Source organism: Elgaria multicarinata, chromosome 8, assembly GCF_023053635.1.
Source record: "Elgaria multicarinata webbii isolate HBS135686 ecotype San Diego chromosome 8, rElgMul1.1.pri, whole genome shotgun sequence".
NCBI classification, from domain to species: domain Eukaryota; kingdom Metazoa; phylum Chordata; class Lepidosauria; order Squamata; family Anguidae; genus Elgaria; species Elgaria multicarinata.
Window position 1 is genome coordinate 105853226 of NC_086178.1, and position 12344 is coordinate 105865569.

The 12344-nt window shown below is 43.9% G+C and overlaps 1 protein-coding gene across 1 annotated transcript; it reads right to left on the reverse strand.

Moving 5' to 3' along the window:
• Positions 1-9708, reverse strand: LOC134403191 (pulmonary surfactant-associated protein D-like). Its single transcript, XM_063133298.1, has 5 exons — positions 9701-9708; positions 6419-6600; positions 3362-3424; positions 1014-1097; positions 1-374 (listed from the first exon to the last, which is right to left on the reverse strand). Exons 1-5 carry the CDS (start codon positions 9706-9708, stop codon positions 1-3), a joined length of 711 nt encoding a protein of 236 aa, XP_062989368.1.
• Positions 9709-12344: the final 2636 nt, after the last annotated feature.

The following is a 12344-nucleotide window of genomic DNA, read 5'->3' on the forward strand; positions in this document are numbered from 1 at the left end:
TTAAAATTCGCAAACGATCAACCACGGAATGGCGCAACTCCTGTCGTGCCACGTGCCGTCTGGATGCATTTCTACACAGTCTTCATTGCCAACGTTGTTTGGTTCTCCTGGGGCCCAGTTTGAGTACCCGATGACTTGGCCATCCAGGTACTCAAACCTGCCTTCCGTCCCCATGTCGTGGATGCCAAGAACGACTCTTTTGTTATGCCAGGACACCATTTGCTGGAGGGCACTGTTCTCTGCAGCATCTCTTGGCACGGCCACCGCACCACCCATGTGTGAGCAGCTGGCCTTTGCAGTGTCGTAATCACCGGTGGAGCCGTCCGTTTTGAATATTTTCCCACCAACAACCCCACCATTGGGGTTAAGGAGAACTAGGAGGAGACAAAATGGCAATGCTTTTATAAGTTATGTTTTGTTTATGCCAGGTATGAGCAACTTCAGACAGTCTAATTGTGTCCCCCCCACCCCCCCACCCCCAGATCTGCTCCAGGATGCACACACATAACCTCACCCAAACACTGCAAAAGTGTGATTATGCTCTCCTCCAAATAATGAACAGTCTTTACACATTTGGCTTGCAATATAAGAAACAACTTCTTCAGAATCAATGCTCATTTTTGCCTATATGATGAGGATTAAGAACACTTTCCCTGTTAAATTCCTAACAGTTCTGTATTGGCCTGGTTCAGACAGCACACTAAACCATGCTGCTTAACCACAAAATGGTTAATGGAATGCATACCATTCTGTGGTTAAGCGGCACGGTTTAGCGTCTGAATGGGGCCATAATATGTTTAATCACAATGCTATGTTATATTATGAAATCTAATGACAGCAACCACCGTAAACTTGAACCTATACCAAAGCCCACCTATCTAAGCCATTTTTTCCATAGAATGATAGAGTTGGAAGGGGCCTATAAGGCCATATAGTCCAACCCCCTGCTCAGTGCAGGAATCCACCTTAAAGCATCCCTGACCGATGGTTGTACCATACTTTCCCTTTCTTACCTCTTTGGATTTTGTTGGTGGTATCTTTGAAAGTGTCCAGTTGGGTTTGCAAATCCCTGATTTGTGTTTTAAGAAGTTCAAGTTCTGAATGGGAAAATAGTTGCATTAGACTTCTTGATCAACATTAAATTCCATACATATTTTTTTTTCCTGTGGAAAGTTTTCATAGAATTTACACAACACAGTCATTTGGGTCCAGTTCCTGCCAACTACACACAATGATTGGACCAGGCTCACACTTTTTTAAAAAACTGCTGTATCAAAAACAAACAAAGAGTTTGCTTTTCACATTACAATTTTACTTTCAGTATATGCTAAAAAGTTGTGTCTGCTGCCTTTGGAGGAATCTAGCCCTTAAAAGTATTCAATTAATTCAATTCTGTAGTGTGGATATGCTGAAGGAGTTTAAGATCTTTCACTAGAAGGCATTAGCAGTCCAGCTAATAGGTAGGTGTCTTAGGTTTGCCAGCTTCCTAAACAATCTACATGCTTGCAAACAGGAATCTCCCTCATTTGAAATTTGTTTTTAGGTGTACACATGAAACATCGTCAGAGATGGCAGTCTGCAGACAAGCTAGGACAGCAGAGAGGCAGGGATGCACCATCTGAGATCTCAAACTCTACTGATTGCTCCAGCTGAAGATTCAAGCCAGAGTGAGCAGCTTTTTAAGGCCAGGTGAAGCCCTATTGGGCCACAAGTGTCACCTGAACCGTGCTGGGCTATTAGCTGCCTCAGTGATATTTGTACTGTTGCTGCTGCTGAAGCACATCTAAAATTATGTGTACATCTTATGTGTACAATCTAAATGTACAATTATGTGTACATCTAAAACTGAATTACAGTACAGAGTAGCCCATCAGTTGCTCACATTATTGTTGACTTATACATTTTTACTGTACGTAAGAAGCAGGATAACCTTCTTAATAAAGTAGAAGGAAGTTTGCTAGTACAAACAATAGCTATTCTGTCCTCCAGTCTTTAATCCTTTTGTCAGGAACACAACTTGGCCTTTTGTAGGAAGGCAGGTTGGGCAAGTTTTAACCACAGGTATACAAACAGTCCTTGACCGCACTGTTCTTGGGTGGTCCACTATTGCATGTTTCTCAAGAAGCGAGTCTTGTTCACTTCTTGGACGTGTTGAATTACTCTTGTTTGTAGGTGGAATTAAAGCAGTCTTATGTAAATATGTGTAAGTATAAGAAATGACCCAGCTAAGAATGCTGCTAACCATGGGAAGAGAAAGAGAGGTTTTGTGGATTGTCTCTGCAAGCTTTTGCCTAGCAACAAGGGAATAGTAGGCTCAGCTGTCTCCTTCTTGAGAGAGGAGAAAATGAGAAGACTGAGGAAAACGGTAAGAGTTTGTTTTGTCTGTTGAGGTATTTCTTTTGTACCTGAGGTGAAGAACTGCTGTCTGAGTACTGTGTGTTAGCTGTTGAGACTGCACCTGTGGAAGAGTTGCCAGTATCCTGATCTGCGGCCCTCTTTCCCAGTACCAGAGCTAGGCCGAGACATTTGTTGCCTAAGGCAAAAAACAAGATGGTGCCCCCACCAGTCCAGTACAGAAGCCAACTAGACATGCAGTTTCATTTTTATCTCACAGTGGTGACGGGACAACGTCTTCTACAGCAGCTGAAAGTGGCAAGCTTTGCCAATACTTGGATATTTGTAGTTAGTGTCACCTCCAGTGATATTGAGGCTCACTTTGCTTTGACAATATAAAAACATAAGGAGCCAGAACAATGCAATTATTAGTATGTTAGGGCTAGGACTGAGCATGACTTGAATTCAACTTCCTACTGCAAGCTAGTTAGGTGACTGTGGACAGAGTGCAAGTTCTTGGCCTAGCCTACTTACTTCATTGTGTTGTTCTGAAGATAATGAACAAAATATTGTAAAGCACAACCCACTGTTTGCACAACAGCGCTTCTGCTCTTCTAAAAAATAACCCCAAATGAGCAAAATCCCTCATTCCTGGAATGGGGCAAGGCAGTGGAACTCACAAAAGGGGTCTCTGCTGGCCTGGAAATGAGTATTTCCACTAATTTCTGGGATTTTTAGAAGTGCCAAAGCCCTGTTGCACAAGTGGTGAGTTCAACAAGTGCAGCAGAACCAGTAGATGTGGAATGGCCCCATTAGATACTGCCCTTTGCAGACTGCAAAAGTAGAATAGAAATGAATCATTAAAAGATATTTAAGTTTTTTCTCTAGAAGGCAAGCCTGTGGCAGGGTCTATGTATTTTTGTATTTTTTGTACAGTGTCTATCATCATCATCATCATCATCATCATCATCATCATCATCATCTGGAAGGTGGCTGCTTCCTTTTGATCTATTTTCACTTATTGAACCTTTATCTCCTTGTGGTCCAGGAGTTCCTGCTGGACCCCATAGTTCTTGAGCTGCTGGTATTCCTGTAATGGAGATAAAAACCAATGAACTTAAAAAATAAACACCTCTGTCATTTGAGGTTTCTTAGGATGTAATACCCCAAACCCTCAAACTTGCTCTAATTCAAATGTTCTTCTGTTTTGTAGGGTGACCATATTTTGGAAACCAAAAAGGAGGACAACATGGTCGCCCCCAAGGGGGTGTGTCCAGTACCAAGGGGGCGTGCCCACCCGAACATACCCGTGGTCACATGTCTGATTTTACAGCACACATTTAAGACAAATCTGTTCTACATAACATCTTAATGTTAAAATCACTGAAATAAAGAACAAGTGAGAGATTCAATGTATCTGAAATTAACTTCACTCACTCCTACTTTTGTAGGTTTTGCTATACTTTGAAGCTTTTGCTATACTCTGTGTGTTACATTCTCCCCTTCCCTCAAATATCTTTTCTGACTGTATCTTCACTCATTGCAAGCTGCTGTTGTTGTTAACAGGGTTTGCTACTGGGCCCAGATGTGTTTCAAATCTGGTATGGCTAAAGCTCTACCTAAAAGCTATCATGGTGCCAAGTTTCAGCTCTTTATCTTTAAAAATGACAATTTTAAAAATAATAATTTTAAAACCTCATTTTTTAAAAAAAATCCTAAAAAATCAATGGATGAACGGATCTGTTTCAAATTTGGTGTGGCTAAAGCTCTACCTAAATCCTATCATGGTACAAAGTTTCATCTCTTTAGCTTTAAAAATGACAATTTTAAAAATAATAATTTTAAAACCTCAATTTTTAAAAAAATCCTAAAAAATCAATGGATGAGCAGATCTGTTTCAAATTTGGTGTGACTAAAGCGCTACCTAAATCCTATCATCGTGCAAAGGATCATCTCTTTATCTTTAAAAATGAAGATTTTAAAAATAATAATTTTAAAACCTCAATTATTAAAAAAATTCCTAAAAAATCAATGACTGAACAGATCTGTTTCAAATTTGGTATGACTAAAGCATTTCCTACGAGCTACCATTGTGCCAAGTTTCATGTCTTTATCTTAAAAAATGACGGAGTTATAAGCATTTTTGTTAATTCCCATTATAGCTGCTCTTTGGAAAAAAAAAATCCGGATTTCCCCTCCCCCACCCGGATTTGCCATCAAAAACCCGGACAAATCTGGGCAAATTCGGTCATATGGTCACCTTAGGTTTCGTTATGTCTTATGGCTAAACAAGAAAACTGTACTACTAGCAGGTTAATACTCCATACCTTAGAATAGTATCCTTGTCGTCGCTGAGACTTTGCTTGAAAAGTTCTTTGGCACCTCTACCAAAGATATAAGGCAACTATTTGACTCCTGACAGGTCTACCAAATGTTAACAAAAATGTAGAGGATAGGGATCTGTGCCCAAGTTAATTTGTATAAAAAATCCAGTTTCCACCCAGCTAACAGTTTGGGTGCGAAACCGGCTGTTGCGAAGGGGAGGAGTGAGAGGGAGACACCCCATGTGGTGCCAAGAAGGACCATGTGAGAGTAGGGTGGGGCTGTGCTTATAAAAGGCAACCACGCCCGAGGCTCGGCCTCTTTCTATTTTGGCTCCCACCCTCTTCTAGTATGGGATTAGCCAGTTGCTCTCTTTGGAGGGAGGGCTGAGTAGGATTTTTTCCTATTATGGTTTTTTGCCTACTCCATACTTAAGGTTTTATGTGAGGGGGTGTGTAATTAGGTTGATTTGTGGAAAGGATGTGTGGGAATTGGCTTCATTAGATAGGGACGGTGAGCACTCTGGCACCTTTATGGTGATTGGCATAGCCGGATGGCCTGCTCCTCGGGGGCTACGCGGCCCCAGTGCCAGGATATGGTGTGCCTTTGGAGACCCTCCTGTCCTCACCTACGTGCTGTCAATATGGCAGTGGGTGGGGGTGTAGTAGGGGGGTCTCCCCACACTTACAAAGTGTCACATAAGGAAGGAGCTGGTTTACCCGACTCCTTGCTTTGGAGAGTGGCTTACCCTTTATTACAGGCAAGTGGCCTGAGATAAGGAATTAATTCCAGCACTTTCATGTGCAGATCCAGGGAGGGTTGAATTACCAATAATTAATGAAGAGGCCCTAGATGTTTTATTGTGGTTTTAATTTTTGTGAACCACCCAGAGAGCTTCGGCTATTGGGCGGTATAAAAATGTAATAAATAAATAAATAAATAGATAACCCAAGCTCTTGTGTCCGTGTCTTCATTCTCTGCTTCCTCCTCTACTCACAAAAGGAAGCAATGAGACGTTGATCTAATATATGTCCATGGGTTAACCACTGGGTTGTTTAGCCCCTAAATAGCCCAGCGGTCTGGGTTTGCATGTCACACTCAAAACCTCTGATTGAGCTGATCAGGGGTTGTTTATAGAAAGCGCAGGTGACTCATGCACAGTGTGCATCCCTGCCATGACATGTGAACCAGGTCACTTTGTATTCTATATATGTTGCTATTTCATGTGCATTCTGAAAGGAAAAAGGATCACTGCTAAGGTGCCTCATGAGGGCCAAAGATGCACATTATTACTTTGGTCAGTCACATCATACCTAGGGTGACCCTATGAAAAAGAGGACTGGGCTCCTGTATTTTTAACAGTTGTACAGCAAAGGGAATTTCAGCAGGTGTCATTTGTATGCATGCAGCACCAGGTGAAATTCCCTCTTCATCACAACAGTGAAAGCTGCAGGAGCCCTGCCCTCTTTTGTATCTCGTCACTCTAGTATAGCTCTTGCAGCTTCAACTGCTGAAATTCCCTTTTCTATAGAACTGTTAAAGATACGGGAGCCCTGTCCTCCTTTTCGTATGGCCATCCAAACACTGATGCACTAAAAGTCTGTGAAACCCTTACTTATGATGGTGCTAGTTTTAGCTTAAGGCCTGTCCATGAAGTTCAAATAAGCTCTAGGACTTATTACAGAAGAAAAGAATGGCACTGATGTCCAACCTTGCTTTAGTGCATGGAGAACACACCCTCCCATAGCTTTTTTGTTGTTACCTTGTTCTCCCTTGTCTTCTGTTGGGCCTGTCTCAGCAGAGGCACATATCACCAGTGTACATGCATTCGGAACCCATCCTTGGAGAACATGTTTTGTATCTGAGCTGGTGATTCTCTGCAGAGATACACCCAGGGCCAATGGCAGAAGTATAAGAAGTACCAGCAGTATTTCTATGTATGACCTGGAGGTGGGAGAAAGAATATGAAGAAAATTATATTAGGTGGGCTGTAAGGGTTGAGAAGTGGATCCTTCACCTTAGCTCAGCCTTCCTCAACCTGGGGCGCTCCAGATGTGTTGGACTGCATCTCCCAGAATGCCCCAGCCACTGGCTGGGGCATTCTGGGAGTTGTAGTCCAACACATCTGGAGCGCCCCAGGTTGAGGAAGGCTGCCTTAGCTGATTATATATATATAAAAGCACACACACACTTCACTATAAGCAAGTCCTTATATTAAAGAAACAGGGTATGGATGGTATTTGAGGAATCATGGCAGTGAATCAGAACAGATATAAAATATCAGAATTTTGATCCAGGGCATGTTGGAAAGACACGTAGCAGCAAGCATGGCCAGTTGCCACGTTGGAAGGTAACTAGGACGATCCTAAAATCTTTCTGAAGAACAAGCTGGTGACTGAAATATTAGAGAAGGATCCAAAGGATGCTTACAGATGGCACTATAGTTGTAACTGGTAGTGGCCGAAGAGAGAGTGGCTCAGTTCGGATGGTACGTTAATCAACAGTGGACTATTTAATCAACCATTACTTAAATAGTTCCCTGTTGACTATTGTGTTATCTGTCGGGCAAAAACCATGTCACGCTTGGTTATTCCCCAGAAATAACCAATGGAGGTAACCAACAGTTTGCAGAGTTGTTTTTCTGCACAACCGTTGCTTATTGTGTTGTGGGGTGGGCTTCGTTGATTATTTCCCCTGCTGACAGGGCCGCAAGGGAAGAACGGCACAAATCCCAGCCACTCTAGCCCAGCGGGGCTCCATTGGCAGGGAAATAACCCTGTGCCAGCAAGTGCTTGGGAAGCCCTGATAGTGCCGTCCCTGGGGGCGGCGGTGGCACAAACCTCAGCTCCCCACACACTTCCCAGCATGGGCACATGCCGTTCTTGGGTGGGGTGACACTGACTGCAGTGCCTCACGTTCCCAGGGACATGTATGTCCCTTGCCCCCCTACCTGTCACCCAATCCGTCTTGACATTTTATTGATTGATTGATTGATTGATTGATTGATTTTATTACATTTATATAATGCCCCATAGGTGAGGCTCTCTGGGTGGTTTACAGACGTTAAGAACAGTGAATATTAAAAACAAGTATACAAAATTTAAAACCATCAAGAACATAAAACAACAATATCCTTTTAAAACAACTATTCTGGGGCAATTAAAAAACAAACAACTCAGCATATGTTGTTTACTGCCTGGGAGAAGAGAAAAGTCTTGACCTGGTGCCAAAAAGGTAACCATGTTGGCGCCAGGTGAGCCTCATCGGGGAGATCATTCCACAGTTGGGGGGCCACCACTGAAAAGGCCCTCTCCCTTGTTGCCATCCACCGAGCTTCCCTCGGAGTAGACACTTGGAGGAGGACCTTAGATATTGAGCGTAGTGAACAGATAGGTTCATGTCAGGAAAGGCGTTCCATCAGGTATTGTGGTCCCAAGACATGTAAGGCTTTGTAGGTTAAAACCAGCACTTTGAATTGGGCTTGGAAATGTATAGGCAACCAATGCAAGTGGGCCAGAATAGGTCTTATATGTTCGAGTCTTCTGGTTCCAGTTATCAACCTGGCCGCTGCATTTTGCACAAGCTGCAGCTTCCAAACCATCTTCAATGGCAGCCCCAGCACTGCCATTGAGTGCAGAGGGCCAAGGGGGGGGGGGGAAGGAGAGGACAACTCAACAGAGTGGGAATAGTCCACTCCATGGAGAAGCACTTCCATGTCACTTGAGGGCGCCCCACAAACAGCCATCCGTGAAGCGGACTATTTCCACTCCGTGGACTAAAGTGTCGTCTGAACGCACCCAGTATCTCAAAACAGAGTTCATTCCTATTGTGATTGTCTTGCTGTTTCCACAGCATTGTCACTGTGCCTCTGGTGCTAGTCTTACTAGTCAGGGTCCTCAGCTATACGACCACTGGATTGCATCTCATTATTTTTTAACCTGCATTTTCCGTGATTCGCTTCTGCTCAAAGAGCGTGACACTGCAGCAGCCCTCCCTCGTCTCAGCCCCTCCACCCATCGCCTCCCCTGCCTGTTCCCAGGCATTTGCTTAAGTTACTCTGACACGGGGAGGAATAGATGCGGGCAGGGAGATGTGTTTACTCAGAAGTAAGTTCCCCCTGCGCACAGAGGGTACATCTCCACACCCTTCCACCACCACTTCTGCAAGGCAGATGCTTTTAGTCCCCCAACGGTACATTACCATGATGTGATTTAAAAGCCACCAAAGGTAAATCACAAAAGTCGAGGCAAATCAGCACCTACGAATATGCGCATCTTAGGGCATTTAAACCAGTGGAGCAGCAAATTAACGGCTGTGTCATGTGACGAGCAACTGGGAAAGGCGTAGCAGAAGCGAGTTATAGAGCCCGTATAGATGTAGCCCATGTGTCAGCTGTTCTCTTCAGTCTTTACAGAGCAGGGTTTGCAGAAGGGAAATAAATCACAGTGTATTTGTAAGTTGCTTTGCTGCCTTAATTACTGAAGGCAAAATGCTGGGTTCTAAATCTCTCTCACTGAGTTCTACCCACCAAAGTAAGCAGAATGCAGTATGAGACACGGGACAGGGACGGAACTTAGGGTCATTCAAGAAACTAGCATCATTGCGGAGAAGAGGCACTGAGTACAATGGTCACTGAGTACATACGTACACTATCTCCAATACAAATGAATGGGTGGCAATCATTTCTACATGTACTATGGTCCTCAGAAACACTCAGTGCAGAAATGCAGCCCCTATCCTGAGCCCAGGCTACAATCCTATGAAAGCTTACATGGGAATACATGCCCTTGAACACAGTATGCCTTATTTCTGTGTAAACATGCATAGGGTTATGCTGCATGAAGGGGCTGAAAGTGCACATTGAAACTTCCTTCTGGGTTGCCTTTACATAATAGCAGGAATTTTGATTACTCAGTCAAATAATCTACTGTTGATTTTACGCAATTTGGTTTACACAGAAATAATAGTCTACACATAAAATATTGTAGTTATTTATAGCCATCAGGTTATATCCAGGGTCCAAATCAAAAGTCTACTCACTTACTTGGTCATTGTCAGTGTTCCACAGACGCGTTAGCAAGAATATTTTAGCAGACATTCAGGCTTCCATTTATAGACAATGGATTATGTAACAAGAGGTCATGTTTCTTAAATAAATCATTTTAACAATAAATATCCTGGGTCATGATCCTCAAACCACCTTTGCTTTCCAGTAGGGCTGCTCAGGACTGTTGCTCCTGGCTTGCCACCTCATATGCCGTTGCTAAAACAAAACTAACCACAAAGAAAGTATTGTCCAGTGGTGTTAAACAACAAGCAAAGAGAGCAAACAAGCTTTTCACTTCTGAGTGAAGGGAAACAATTCATAAGAAATTGTTAACTCATTGTCCGTCTTGTAGAAATGGAACTTCTTTGCACTTTCTGCAATGTGGGGCAGAATTGGAATTTGATGATTCAACTTATTGATGATTTTCCATGCAGCATTTACTATGTCCATCTACACAAAGCAAATTTAACATCATGTGCAATTTATTTTCAATGTCATGTAATGTGTAGTTTGGCCATAGAGGCACAGGATTCTTTGGAGGAATCCATGAGAGCTCAGCTGGTATAAAACCGATTAATATTTATGCCACACTAAGGAATACTGTGCACAGTTCTCGTTACTGCACCTCGAAAAGGATATTGTGGAACTGGAAAAGGTGCAGAAGAAAGGTGCAGCTCCGAGGCCAGGCTCGGCCACAGTGGCTCCAAGGCTAGGCCAGGTGGTGGCAGCTTCAAGGCCAGGCCATCCAATGATGCTGTGCTCACTTGCCGCCCCTCCTCTGTCACCGCCTGCCCGCTGTGCCCACTGCTTTCTGGCCAATGGCGATGCACCAGTCTCAAGTCTCATGAGAACTGCCAGGGGGAACTCATCCTGGAAGTCTCACAAGACATCCAGGGACTTATTCCAGAAGTCCGGGATGTGTCAGCTGGCCAGCCAGCCGGCTAAACAATGGGTGCAGCAGGCAGGCAAAGGGCATGGCAGGCCAGGTGAGTGCGGTGTCAGGTGAGCACAGCGTCAGGCGGCCTGTCCTGGCAGCCATGGCCCAGTCTGGTGCGGCAGCCAGGTGGACGTGGTGGCTGGTGGCCTGGCCCTGAAGCAGACATTTCTCCAGAGATTTACTCCATCTAGAGCCTGGGTCAACCCGGGTTTTCCCAGGTGGGTTGGTCAGCCTAAAGTATTTATTGGTTCAGTTTCAAACCTAGTTGATGCATAAACCCCAAGTTACTTGGAAGGAGAAGGTAAAAAGAAGGAAGGTGGGACTCTTACAGAAGCAGAGATCCTTAAAGTGCTGCTCAGTGGATCTAGGGCATAGAAGGAACCCTGAAACATGGATTGATGTTCTCCAGGATGGCCTTGGTGGGCATTGCCTTTTGATTGGAAACAACAGCAATATTCAGCATATAAAAAGAGAGGCCTCATGGATATCCCCATACCCTTCAAGGTAATGCTATATCCCTCTTGCATATTTATACCGTGCAGGACACACAATGGGATTAATTACAGTAATTTGGATAATGTGGAATAAAAAGTAGGAAATAGCATTATAACACTATGAAAGTGGTATATGGGATGTGAAATATGCCTCAACAGTTATCAGTGCACTTCAATCTCACTATAAAGCAGTAGTGTAGATCCTGTTTTGATTGAGGATGGAATAAAGTATCATTAAGGCAGCCAGATGCAAAATCAGACAGGGGTCCTCCATCTTTAATAGTTGTGTAGAAGAAGGCATTTCAGCTGGCGTGACTAATGACATTTTCTGAAGTTCCCTCTTCTCCAAAACTATTAAAGGTTCAGGAGCCCTGGATTCTTTTGCATCTGACTACCCTACTCATCACAGAGTCAAAGCTCTCTGTAACAGAACAATAGAGGTATATTATTTGCCACTAAATTCCCCTGGCAGCCCATTTTGAATTTTTAAGGGAAAGGAAAGGAAAGGAACCTCTCATGCAAGCACTGAGTCATTACTGACTCTTGGAGGGACGCCAGCTTTTGCTGACATTTTCTTGGCAGGCCTTATAGTGGGGTGGTTTGCCGTTGCCTTCCCCGGCCATTATTCCCCTTTCCCCAGCTAACTGGGTACTCATTTTACCAACCTCAAGAGGATGGAAGGCTGAGTCGACCTGAGCTGTCTGCCTGAAACCAGCTTTCACTGGGATCGAACTCAGGCCGTGGGGAGAGATTCAGCTGCAGAAACTGCTGCTTTACCACTCTGCGCCACACGAGGCTCTTTGATTTTTTAAGGTGACCCCAAATCATTTTAAGGGAATGCTCTGCTTGTGGGCAGTTGGTTGGCTACTGTGTGAACAGAATGCTGGACTAGAATCATAGAATAGTAGAGTTGGAAAGGGCCTACAAGGCCATCGAGTCCAACCCCCTGCTCAATGCAGGAATCCACCTTAAAGCATCCCTGACAAGTGATTGTCCAGCTGCCTCTTGAGAGCCTCTAGTGTGGGAGAGCCCACAACCTCCCTAGGTAACTGGTTCCATTGTCATACTGCTCTAACAGTCAGGAAGTTTTTCCTGATGTCCAGCCCTCCTCTGAACATGCTCCAAGGTGGAGCCTTGGTCTGATCTAGCATGGCTTTTCTTATATTCTTATGCAGATGATTTTGAAATATGTAAAACGCAGTACCAGTAT